Here is a 12,735-nt window from a genome sequence, read left to right on the forward strand (position 1 = left end):
GGAGCAGAGAGTCCGATGTGGGGCTCGATCCCAGGACCCTGGGATCATGACCTGACCTGAAGGCAGAGGCTTTAACCCACTGAGCCACCCAGGCGCCCCTCCTATCACTTTCTTAGGCATATTTGATTTTTGCTTTAAAGATGATGCTACCAACCCATGATGACTCAGGAAAACACTGGAGTTACTAGTTAAGAGAAGTTGGAGATGAGGTACAGTCCATTAAAGGGACAGATAAATTCACACTCTGTGAAAATATCTGCCATGCGGCACCTGGGTGGCTCAGGGGGTTAAGCCAGTGCCTTCAGCTCAGGTGAAGAGAGGATCCCAGGGTCTTGGGTCTGAGCCCCACATTGGGTTCTTTGCTCAGGAGGGAGTCTGCTCCCCATCTCTCTGTCTGCCTGCCTCTGCCTACTTGTGATCTCTGTCAAATGAATAAATAAAATCTTTAAAAAAGAAAATACTAGCCTCCAAGGGCTTAAATCTAAGCCACTGACCTAATAACTAGCTGCTATTTCATCTGCAATCATCAACCCCGTTAAGAGTCATATCAAAAATACCACACTATTCTCCTTTCTAAGTACTTTGTGTACTAGAATTGACTACTCGAAATCGGAAGCTTTCATATACATTTTGCAGTGCTCAGGAAACAGTTATGCTTCTTGCATAAGGAACAAAACTAACAAATACTCTATGTGAACACTGAATGTCTTTCTTATTTTTACCTCCCTCACCTTTTAATGAAAACTTCTTATGTTCGCTGAATGTTAAAAAGGACGAGAGACCCTTCCGTATCGGTTGTTTGGGTTCATCTAAGACCTAATTGCTTCAACCACTATAATTTTGCCACCAGTTTACAATTAGCATGCATTTCTCATGCATGAGTTGACCCAATTACATAACAAATTGTGCCTTGGGGGATTTGTCTTGCCTGCTTGTCTTCTGTCCACCATACAACTCAATTTCACACCGTCAGCAGCCTGAACGTGGCCACAGTCAGTCTCTGTCAAAATGATTTATTTAAATTACAAACAGAGACCAGATCCCCAGATAATCATCCCTACCCTCATGCTCACCCTTCCACTCAGCCCAACTTTGAATCAAATCTTTTAATCGCCCATAGACACTGCTATTCAATTATTAGGTCACGTTTACCTCCAATAATCTAATATTTTTGAAACGAACTCACAAAAATCTCAGGGAACTAAATCATCAGTATCCACGTGAGCTTATTAATGGGCATATAATTTATTTTGCATTCTAAGAAGTCAATGAAAAATTATGTAGCTGTATCAAAAAAAAACTAAAAATAATTACATTTCAGTATCAGATTACAGAGATATTCTTTTCTCTATGTTATTTTTTTTCCAAAGGCTTCAATCTTCGCTTTTCTTGTGAAGCAAGTGAGCGTCTTATGAATGTATACGCTAAACAGAAAATGGTAGTAAAAAAGGGTATTTGGGAAATAGGAAAGATAACCAAAATTATAGGTACTGAGAGGGTAAGAGAAAGAATATAGAGCAGCTGAAAATCCCAGTGTCTGTGTTGTCTGTGGGCTAGTGAGCTAAGGAAAGGGGGTTCTAAAGATTCCTACTGAAACCGCACACACAGCCCCGCTGCCTGCGTGCGCACGCACACACACACACACATACACACACACTTATTTCCTCTCTGAGTCAAGGACAGACACAAATCTTGACAAATCACATAATGGTATACTTACTATTTCAGTCAATCTGTAAAATACAGGATTTTATCATCTGGGGTTTTTTTTCCCCCTTCCCCTCCACATATTTCTCCATTACCTAAAATAAATTAGAAAATAAACATCCAGATTTTATCTACAGCACAGAGCTTGTAAAAGTCTCTTGGGGTTGGACTTTACCATCTTATTTCACAATTTATCTATAGACTGTCCCAGCTAATTAAAAGTGCAGCTTAAATCAGTGTGTAAACAGGCAGAATGAAACACATCAATAATCTTCTCAAGGCTGGACTGAGTTCACCCTTCGATGTTGGCAGTGATGCTCCCGGGCTTTCCTGCTGCAGGTACCCTGAACACACTGCTTAGAAAATTGAAGGCAGTAACCACTTGAATTAGAAACAGACTTTACAGACACCCACACAAGCTATAGCTATGAGGACAACAGGAAAGGGGGCTCTTAAAAATGTCCAAAGGCACATTTTCCTTCAATTCAGGTCTGTACCTTGTCCTTTAAGAACATTTCCCTAAAATATCAATAAGCAAAGATGGGAAGCTATGCTAGGTCATTTCTGCCATTTCTGGATTTCTGCCCTTGGATTTGGCAAGGTGTAGGTGGACACAACTAGACATGTTCTGGAATTGTACAGAAAAAAAATTTTTTTTAGGAAACCAGTTCTGTTTCTTTCCAACCATTCAGTAAATTCTGAAACCCTGCCTCTTCTCTTATTCTTTCTGCAGCTATACTGAGTCATATAACAGAAGAATTTTAAACTGTAGCATTTAATAAATCTCCCCAGATTCAATATGCTGTCATTACAGACCCCAAAAGAAAGAAGTCAAGGCTAAACCCATGCTCGCCCCTTTCATTACACACAATTTCAAATTTATGGTTGTGTTCTATCCCACATCTCAGTAACAGATGCAGACTGAGTGGGTATTTCCAAATGATTTCAAATCCTGCACAAATGAATATGAGAGTGGCAGATAACATTTCATAACACTCGCCCAGACCCAAGCAATCAAAAATGCCCATTCATCCACAACACTTTACCCAAAACACCTAGGAGGTGTCATTAAATTCACAGTGTTATGTCTCTCTACTTTCTTTAGTCCAAAAGGGATTAAAGGCAACTTAGAACAATCCATACGATAGTCAAGGGTAACATAAGCAAAACAAGTAAGCAAAAGTCAAAACAAATAGGAAAATGAAGCAAATGGCTGTTCATCCCAGCCCTTCCGGTGGGAACTTCTGGCGGAGACCAGTCTGAACATTTTCTCAGCCCCCGTCCTCTCAAAACAGACAGAGTCCAGGCCACTGTCAAAAATATCTGTCTGGATTTGGCCCATATGTTTCAGTATTTGAGTTTATCTGAAAGTAATGTGGAAAATTGGACTAAATCAAAGTACCACCTTTCAGATTAATCCAAGTTTCTCATAGAAAAAAAAAAAAGGTCCTTGAGTAATATGGAAAACCTTGTGAAGTCACGGAAAAATTTCATGAAGTTGCAGCCTTATAAATGAATAGTAAATTCACTAGACCTCAGAATATTTAACAGTTTCCTTTCTTCAAGAGTAAATCCCTAATGATAACATTATGAAATATATATTCTTTACTGCTATCCAAACATGAATACACCTCATCATGGCTAAACGAACCACTTGGAAAGCTGCTATGGGGGCTAACATAAGACAATTACCAAAAAAAAAAAAAAAAAAAAAAAATTAAGATGTTATCTAAATTATATGCTTTCAAGAATCAATGTTGTCTAAATTTTAGGCTTAATCCAAAAGGTATTTTGCATACACTACTATGTACATGATACATACCAATTTATACATACCTGTGTCATAAGGGTTTTTGCAAAATTAGGAATGGATCTGCAAACACCTTCTGGTATTGAATAAAATGTATATTCCTGCTAATGATAAAGGTTGGTGAAATGATCAGTTCTTCTTATTAAAAACAAATATTGACTTAATTTGAATATAAATGAAAGAGCTTACCTTTGAATTGACTGCAATCCTTATGTTAGCTGTCCCGTGGATGTCTCAAGTAGAAATGTTTAGTTCTTTTCAAAATAAATTTCTGTGATAGTTTACGATTTATCATATAACTTTTTTGTGTGGAATTAGTTTTGTTTTTTTCTTTAAGTTTTCCAAAAACAATCCAAAGAAAGAAATGTTACTCTATGTAATCATAGTGGAATATAGATCTCTATCTCTCATTTTAAAAAGCAGAAATATTTTTTTTAATTTAAAAAAAGAATGAATAGGAAGAGAGATTGGGGGAGTAACGTATGACCAGTAGGTTGTTGGGACAGGGAAGGAAAATGAGGGGACAAAAACGTGAAGCCTTAAAATTCAACCTGTTCTCTTCAAAGGAAAAAACAAGTCCTTTCAAATGTAAAATGTCCATTTAAAGAGCAAACAATGCGTAAATTTTAGGGAATATGGCAAAACAAAGTGTTTACTCTGCCTCCCCCAAGTCTCTGCGAAAGCTGTTTGAACATCATATCACTCTGGTTTTGAACTTCTCACAAATAAAATTCTTTCTCAAATGAAACACTACAATTCTTTCTCCAAATTGTCATTATATACAGTCATGATGGCCAAATACCAATGAGTATAAATCATCTGCTAATTAAACATTTCCTAGAAATCAAGGCTGCATCATTTATAACATCAGGATACACAAAAGTTCAGTGACCATACGAGAGACACACAAGATAGACTTCTCATGAAAAATGGCATGAATCTTGCATATTTGCACATATTTTTATATCATGTATACAGTTGTTCATTTTCATTCATCTGTCCTCTTGACTACCTAACACTGAAACTGATATTTTTCTGAAAAAAATTACATTTTGATAAACTTCATATAAAACTTTGGAAGAAACATAATTACAGGCATGAATTAGAAAAGTGAAGACGAGCTATTTACCCACCTTTAGGTAGTACAGAATTAACACTATTCAGTCCCTAATAGATTTTGAACTTTTGCTACTCTCGATTTTCTTTTTCAAGAAAAATATATTACTTAACATGACGCAGCTTTCAAAACCAAAGCAGTTTCATATGTGGATGTTTATTTCCAAAATTAAACATATTGCATCATTTCAACAAATATCTGGTTTAAAGTATGAAACCTGACATATACAACATTAATAAATATAAGATTTCTTAAGATATTTAGCCTTATATGTATATTTTTATATGATTATCCCCAGCAAAAAAAAAGAACTGTCAGTTTTTTAAATTTAACTATAAAAGTCCCGTTTTGGAAAAATTCCAAAGCCAAGGGACCATTAAAAATGGAATAAGATGCTAAATTACAATACCTCTTTTAATAGCCATGACTGTCTGTCTAAATACACATTTAATTTATTTAATTAAATTGATTTACTTAGGAAATTGATTTAGAAAATCACTGTAATTAAATACATTAAGTATATAGTCAGAAATGTAGTCATTGCTATGAAAGTGCTAGGCTCTCGATAACTGTGACAAAATCAAAGGGAAGCAATCTAACAGTTGCACCTGGCATACTTGAGGAACTCTGAGCCCTGCTTGCACACTGAAGCACCAAGAACACTTCCAAATCCCAGGATCATTCTCCCACCCAGACACACAAGTCAGGGCGATCGCATCACCAAACAAGCAGTCACCTACGTTACTGATTTGCTCCTGAGTCCTCTTCAGCCTCTGTAGTTCAGGAGTGTCCGTAACGATGCTGAAGCCCCTCCCTTTGCTTTCTTCAAAATCTCTTTTGTACTTGACCTACCAGAAGAGAGAACAAAAGAATGAAAAAGAAAAGTAAACCAAGGAGTCACAAATCCCACTCAGGAGAGGCCAGGGCCAAGGAAGCTACACTTGGGCAAGGCCTCCAGAGCCAACCCCATCAGCAGCTGGCGGAGGGAGAGGCCGCCAAGCACAGTCTGAAGGCTTAGTTTGTATCCCAACAAGGTCACTGACTGTGTGACCTTAGACAAGTCACTTAACTACTCTGTGCGTCAGTGGTCCCGTCCATCAAATGGCGATAACAGCAACAATATTTATTTATTTTTTAATTTATTTGACAGAGAGATCACAAGTAGGCAGAGAACAGCAACAATACTTAAATAAGGCTATTTAATAAGTCATAAGGATGGGATCAAATGTCCTAAGTTACGTACCTAACTGTGAACAAGCAAGCAAGGCCTCCATAATCATTACTATTACCTCCCTCAATAGTTGTACTACTGCTCAAGACAAAAGTGTGGGAAAAGACAGCTGAATCTGCTCCCGTGCCCATCTTGTCAGTGACTAAGCACCATTGCCCTACGGAGGCAGAAGACCTACAGAATCATCAACAGCCAGCCCTGTCCTTACAAAGTGTTCATTCTATTTCATAAGGCAAAACATATGGATATGGTTATACAATGCTATATGGCCAAGTGTCAAGTATGTAAATGCATATGGAAATATTTATAAAATAAGCCACACCTAGAGATTAAAAGATTTCCAGCACATGCTCCTGGCACACTGTGTGCTGAGGTACCTAAGATTTTTTTTTTTTCCGGTATTTAAATACACTTCTTTTCTAATTACGACCCAGTGAAGCTGAATTTTATAGTTTCCTCGAGGGACTGGAATCGCTGATGCTTAATCTTACTAGAGCCCCATCTCCTGTTATTAGCATAATGACAACAACTGTCACACCAGTTAAATATGCTGCTTGTTAAAGACTGACACGCTACATCACTTGGACTGTTCTTATTTCTTTAAAATCTAAATATTAAGTGATATGGAAACACATTTTTGATAACCCATATCATCCTCATTTTACATTCATAATTATTAGGCTCAAATTAGCACTTCAATTAATAGCTAACATTTAGGATGACTAATAAAAATGTGATTCTGTAAGTGCAACTTTCTATATAAATTTGAAAGGTTCAGTTAGTTGAGCATGGAATGACTGGGTTTGTTGAGTCATGTCTGTGTTTAGACACTCAATTCCCCCAGGTATTTTTGTCCTTGGGGCCTCTGAAAAATTCCCTTTTACCAGAAAAGCTTGAAAGAAAACAAAAAAAAATCCCAGATGGCTACAAATAGAAAGGTCTAGATCCTCTCGTCACTAGTAGCTTAAGAATATCTCACTTTTTCTCCATATTTTCGTCTAAATATATAAAAGTAATAAAGCCCTTACTCTTACTATTCCCATAAATAAAAGGTCAAATAACCTGCATAGTTTTTCTTTTACAGAAAGTGCTGAATGAGATTAGCCTCCTACCCCCCACTCCCACAGCATGAGTGAAAATACTCACACCCACACATTCTTGAGGTTTTATGCCCAACTAAGCAAGGAAGCCATTTAGCTTCACTTGATGTAAGCACAAGGCACAGAGTCATAAAATAAGAAAAGTGGCAAAGATGACAAGGTTATAACAGCTACAGGCATGAGGAAGTGAGGAGAAAAATCCAAAAGCCAGGTTCAAACACCCCGAGCCCCAGTTTCAGGGAAGGCAAAATCATACATTCTTTTGGGATCAGTTTAAGGGTATTTTTTTTTTTTTTTTCCTAATGGAAATTCCCAAGGCAAAAACTGAAAAGAAAACCTGTCAAGTTCCAGAGCCACAGGTTTTGAGCTGGCCACAATTTAACAGTCCATTCCACATCCACAAGGCACATAAGAATCACCGGACTTGGGCTTATCTCATTAAGGGACTAGTATTGTATAGTTATACAATCATCTCCATAATCAGTCTGCAGAGTTTTAGACGATGTGTAATCATTTTTAATGGTACGATCCGCAAGCAAGCCTCACAGATGCTCGGGACCAGCTCAAGTGCCGCCTGCCAAGTACACGTTTACCCCGTGCACGGAGCTCCAAGCCATAGTCACCCCCTCTCTTTTCCCCTGTCCACTTACACCCTCTCTCTCTATTTAGGTCAAATTTTAAATATTATATCTGATGATTTGCCAGTCATGATTCCGAGAGACAAGTGGATACAGAAAGAGATCAGAGGGCAGAGGGAAAATCTTCTCTTCAATTTCGCCCTCAGGATTTTTGCCCTCAATTTTTGCCCTCATGACACGACCCCACCCTCCCAATGAGAATACTGCACCTTTGAGCCCAGAGATTGACCCACACTGGACCCATAATCCAGCGTATGTGCATGAGCCCCAGGTCTGGGACATTGGTAGGAACCCTTGAGAAAGGGGTGCTCTTTCTCCAGCTCCGGCTAGTTCGGGCTAGCAAACCGGAGCTGCTGGTCACCACCCAGGCACCACCACCACTAGCCAACACCTCGGCAAGCCAAGCAAGAGACCTCAAGGAAGTCCTATTCAGCCACCAGGTTTTTCAGTTAAGTGAGCTCATCTATCTCTCCCTTTATAATCCAAAGAACTCTGATTAATTCAACCTACTCTCACCGTGCCCAAAATGTTTGCACACATACAAGCTTCCCAGTAAGTATGAACATGTAAATTTCTCCACTGATTCTTCCTATTGTGATACAGGATTTAATAGTTTACAAAAACAGTGGATTCTATCTCGGGAAAAGCACTGCTTTAGTGGGCAAGAGCCCTGAAATCTCATCCCATTCCCTATTACTTGCCAGCCACCTCACCTTCTCTGAGCCAGTCTCCTCCTCTCTAATTAGAGATTCTAGTAACTTCTTAACTAACTGATCTGTGGAGATTGGGTGAGAGAAAACACCAGAAAGAACTTCAGAAAGAATAAGGGGCTGCGTCAGTTCCCAGCATCGCCATCCTTATATTGGTTTTGCTTGATGTGAAAGGATCATGTAATATTTATCATGAAACATTAAAGAGAATAGTTCTACAATAATAAGAAAGATTACAGCTCACAAAGCAAAATATATTAAGAATCAGCTCTTAGTTCACATTTATCAATTTTACTCAAGCTATTCCAGAACAGAAACTGATTTTTGTTGTTGTTGTTGGATTTGTGCCAGCGATCAGACCCCTACATGGCACCTCAGATATGTCATCTGGTGATCACACAGGTGGAGATGAATTCTGAGCCCCATCTGTGCAGGTGCTGGGCGACAATCTGTCTTTGCCAAGAGTCATACCACATGCTGTGCAAATCTGTAAGAACTGGATGAAGAGTATTCTCGTAAGTCAACTGGGGGTTCCCTGTCACTGACAGAATGTTCTCTCTTGCTCCCTACCCTGAGCCCATGGGAAGCATAATCCCTTTATTCATGAAAGCACAGCGTCCCCGGTGATGTTCCTCTGTGAGCTGGGCTGGCCTCCCCGCCCCGCCCGCCCGCAGTCTGGAGCCCCGTAGCTTTACACCCGCCTGGTAGAGCCATTCTCATGCTAACTGTACTTACAATGGGGTCTCAGCCCTCCGCTCTAGAACACACAGAACTCAGGGATGAGAGCAAAGTCTTCATGATCATTCTAATCCCAAAACCTAGCCTAGCCTAGACTCCCAGCCCATGGGAGCTGATTATCAAATGATTAAGAAAAAGAAGGGAGGGTGAAGAGAAAGAGAAAGGAGAGAGGTGACGGCGGAGAGGCCCAGTTCCAGAGGTAAGAGAAGAACCACATATGCAGGGCCTCAAACATGGCTCTATCCGGCAGGAGCCAACCGTGGGGGCAGCAGGGTGCGGACAAGGGAAGACCAGGACATTTAAACTGAGGAACACAAATCTAGATCATATTTAGAAAAAAAAAAAAAAAAATGCTAGCCATAGCGCTTGTCCATTTGGGCTTCCGTAACAAAAAAATGCCACAGACTGGGTGGCTTATAAACAATAGGAATTTATTTCTCCTGGTTCTGGAAGGAGGAAGTCCAAGATCAAGGGGTAGGCAGAGTCCGTGTCTGGTGAGAGCCTGCCTCACTGGGTCCTCACGTGATGGTAGGAGCAGGGGAGCTCTCCAAGTTCTCTTCTACAAGAGACCCCATGATCGAATCGCCTCCCAAGGCCTCACTTCCGAATGTCATCATACTGAGGATTTGGGGAGACACAAACAAGCAGTGCTATTCCATATTAACTTTGTCAACATGAACTCTGTATTCGTTGAACTTCATCTATGCTGCCCTTTGAAACTCCAGCTCTTCCCCCAGCAAAAATGCCTTTCCTTCCCTTATACGTCAGAACTAGATAGAAAATGATCACCTCTGGTCTCTTGCCTACTCTCCTGCTAAAAAGTATTTCACTATAATTTCATGAACAACAATGGCAGTGTATCTTAGGAATGTCATTCTTTGGAATCCCCTCAAATGTTCACCCATTCAATCCTTTGTTCATTCAAGAGAGATTTACTGAGCACCTACTATAAGCTAAGTACTGCTCCAGGTGTGGGAACAGGACAGCAAAGACAACAGTCATGATCTCTGCCCTCTTGGAGCTTCCATTACAGTGGGAGAGATAGAAAAGACACAAGACCTAAGGAAGCTGAACAAACGGTGTGTTCGTGGTAAGTGCTAAGAGAACAACAAAGTGAGAAGATGAGGTGAGTAGGGCCAGGAATGCTGTCCATTGAGATAGCGCTGTCCCAAGAGGGCCCCAGTAAGATGGTGGCATCTCAACAGGACCTGAGGGGTGAGGACTGCGAGCAGCACAGGGACACGCTGGGCATCTGGTTTGACAGGCACTAACCTGCTCAAGGTGAGCAGGAGAGAAGCTGGAAACTGGTTAGGGAGCAGGCAATTTTGCTCCTCCTCCCTCAACTGTTCCCTATTGGAGAGTCCACCCAGGACCACAGAAGACAGAGAGAATTCCTGGGCCCAGTCCCAGATCCTGGCTTCCCCAGAAGACCAATCCTGGAGGCCGTGTCTCCTGTTAATACAGGACAGGAAGGATGCAGGAGGAGAGAGGACAGAACTAAGACACGCCAGGAGCTCAGAAAAAGGATGGGCCGCAGCTGAAAAGCAATGTCGTCTTAGCATCCTTTAGGCTCATCTCCAAGACTAAACGAAGCCACTTCAAAAATGTGCTCTTTAAGTCATAGGTAAGAAATCCACACAATAGGCAATTTGATTTGACATATTTTTCTTCAGAAGGAACTTAGATATGTATTTCAAATGCTGAACGCGACATAATATTACATGCTATGTACACGCGCTTGTGCACGTTCACACACACATACACATGCACACACACACACAATCTTCCTGTACTATGGATTAGAACCCTATGCTAAGAATCAAAAGACCTGAATTTAAACTTTAATTCTGTCCTGTGATCTTTATTTGTTCAATTTCTCCAATACTCCTGATCTTCAGCTATAAAACAGAAAAAGAAACAGGGAAAAAAAAAAAAAGAGCAACGTGCTACGTAATGTTTGGGTGGTTAAAGTTAACACTATGAGAGCATCAGGCAAGGACATGCCTGCAGAAGGTCACTAGCAAATTAGCTTTGTCCTTCCCACTAAATTTCAAAAATGACCTTTGTTGCTTAATATGATCATTGCTGCCAGCCTGGACTTGCTCGGTGGTATTTTGTCTGGACTCATCAGCTAACGGTACTCACAAGTTCATGCAGAGGAAGAGCCCGGACACTGGCAAGGTTCTGGCCGAGCTTAAGAAAAAGGCTCACAGCGACCGAAAAGGAAGACTCCTCAAAAGCAAAAGGTAAACAGCTGCAAATTGAATGATGTGCTCGTTCTGAGATATAAATTCTCTCTTCCAGATGCTGCAAGTACCACAATTATTGATATTCTAACAGTATAAGTAAATTTTTATAAAAATGAAAACCACAACACGGAAAAGCCAGGGATCCACGTCCGGTGAAAGAAACCGGGTGCAACCAGAGACTGATAAATTGTCAGACGACGAACTGAAAGGAAAAGAATTCAGAGGCGGAAGTGAAACCAACATGTCCCGCAGCCCACCAGCTCCATGCCCAAGTATTCTCAGGCCCTGGAAACCCCTGCCCACGAGCTTCTAGGGACAGAGACCAGCATGTTCATGATAACATTGTATTATCAAGAAAACTGGGGGGGCACCTGGATGGCTCAGTGGGTTAAAGCCTCTGCCTTTGGCTCAGGTCATGATCCCAGGGTCCTGGGATTGAGCCCCACATCTGGCTCTCTGCTAGGCAGGGAGCCTGCTTCCCTTCCTCTCTCTGCCTCTCTCTGCCTACTTTTGATCTCTCTCTCTGTCAAATAAATAAATAAAATCTTTAAAAAAAAAAAAAAAAAAGAAAACTCGGGGCCCCTGGTGCTACAGTCAGTTAAGCATCCAACTCTTGATTTTAGCTCAGGTCATGATCTCAGGGTTGTGAGATCAAGCCCTGTGTCCAGCTCTACACTGGGTGTGAAGTCTGCTTAAGACTCTCTCTCTTTCCCTCTGCCCACCCCTCACTCACCTAGCCCCAGCTTAAGCACACTCTCTCTCTTTCTTAAAAGAAGAAGAAGAAGAAGAAGAAGAAGAAGAAGAAGAAGAAGAAGAAGAAGAAGAAGAAGAAGAAGAAGGAGAAGAAGAAAGGAAGGAAGAAAAGAAAAGAAAAGAAAAGAAAAGAAAAAGAAAATTGGAAACAACCCAAGTACCCATCCACAGGAGAATGAATGGATTATATTATATTTGTATAATATATTATAATCCAGGAGAAAAAATAAATGAACTACAGCTGCATGGATCCAATACATACAAATCCCATAAACATTCTGTTGAAGGGGAAAGATGCAAAGAATACATACATACACGGTAAATAAAGGAGGGAAAGAAACTTGATGAGGACATTATCCAAGGCTGTTGTGAGATCTGCTCATGGGAAGATGTGAGGGGAGATTCACTGGTGCTGATGTCCACGTTGTTGGAAGGTAGATTCACATGCAATGTTGCTATAAAACTCACATGGAATAGCCATGTGAGTTTTATAGCAGGGTTGCCTGTTCTTGTGTATTGTGTATTGATTAAATATCTTACAATAAAGCATTTTCAAAGAAAGCAGGGACAGAGTTTTAAAAGTCCAGATGGGGAAGCTGAGGTATGCAGACTTGGGTTTTCCATAAATGGTGAGGGACTTGGCTGGCGGGTGTCCATATGTGGAAAGTTAAGTTACTCATTC

General features: G+C 40.5%; 1 protein-coding gene across 2 annotated transcripts in view; it reads right to left on the bottom strand.

The window, feature by feature from the left end:
• The window catches only part of NEBL (nebulette), a 360,144-nt gene that overhangs the window by 171,401 nt on the left and 176,008 nt on the right, over positions 1 to 12,735 (bottom strand). For both annotated transcript variants that reach the window (XM_032349573.1, XM_032349574.1), the window contains exon 4: positions 5,375 to 5,482. In XM_032349573.1, the coding sequence (XP_032205464.1) occupies positions 5,375 to 5,482 (108 nt within the window). The remainder of the gene's footprint in view (positions 1 to 5,374; positions 5,483 to 12,735) is intronic.

The sequence above is a fragment of the Mustela erminea genome, chromosome 6 (genome assembly GCF_009829155.1).
Source record: "Mustela erminea isolate mMusErm1 chromosome 6, mMusErm1.Pri, whole genome shotgun sequence".
NCBI lineage: Eukaryota > Metazoa > Chordata > Mammalia > Carnivora > Mustelidae > Mustela > Mustela erminea.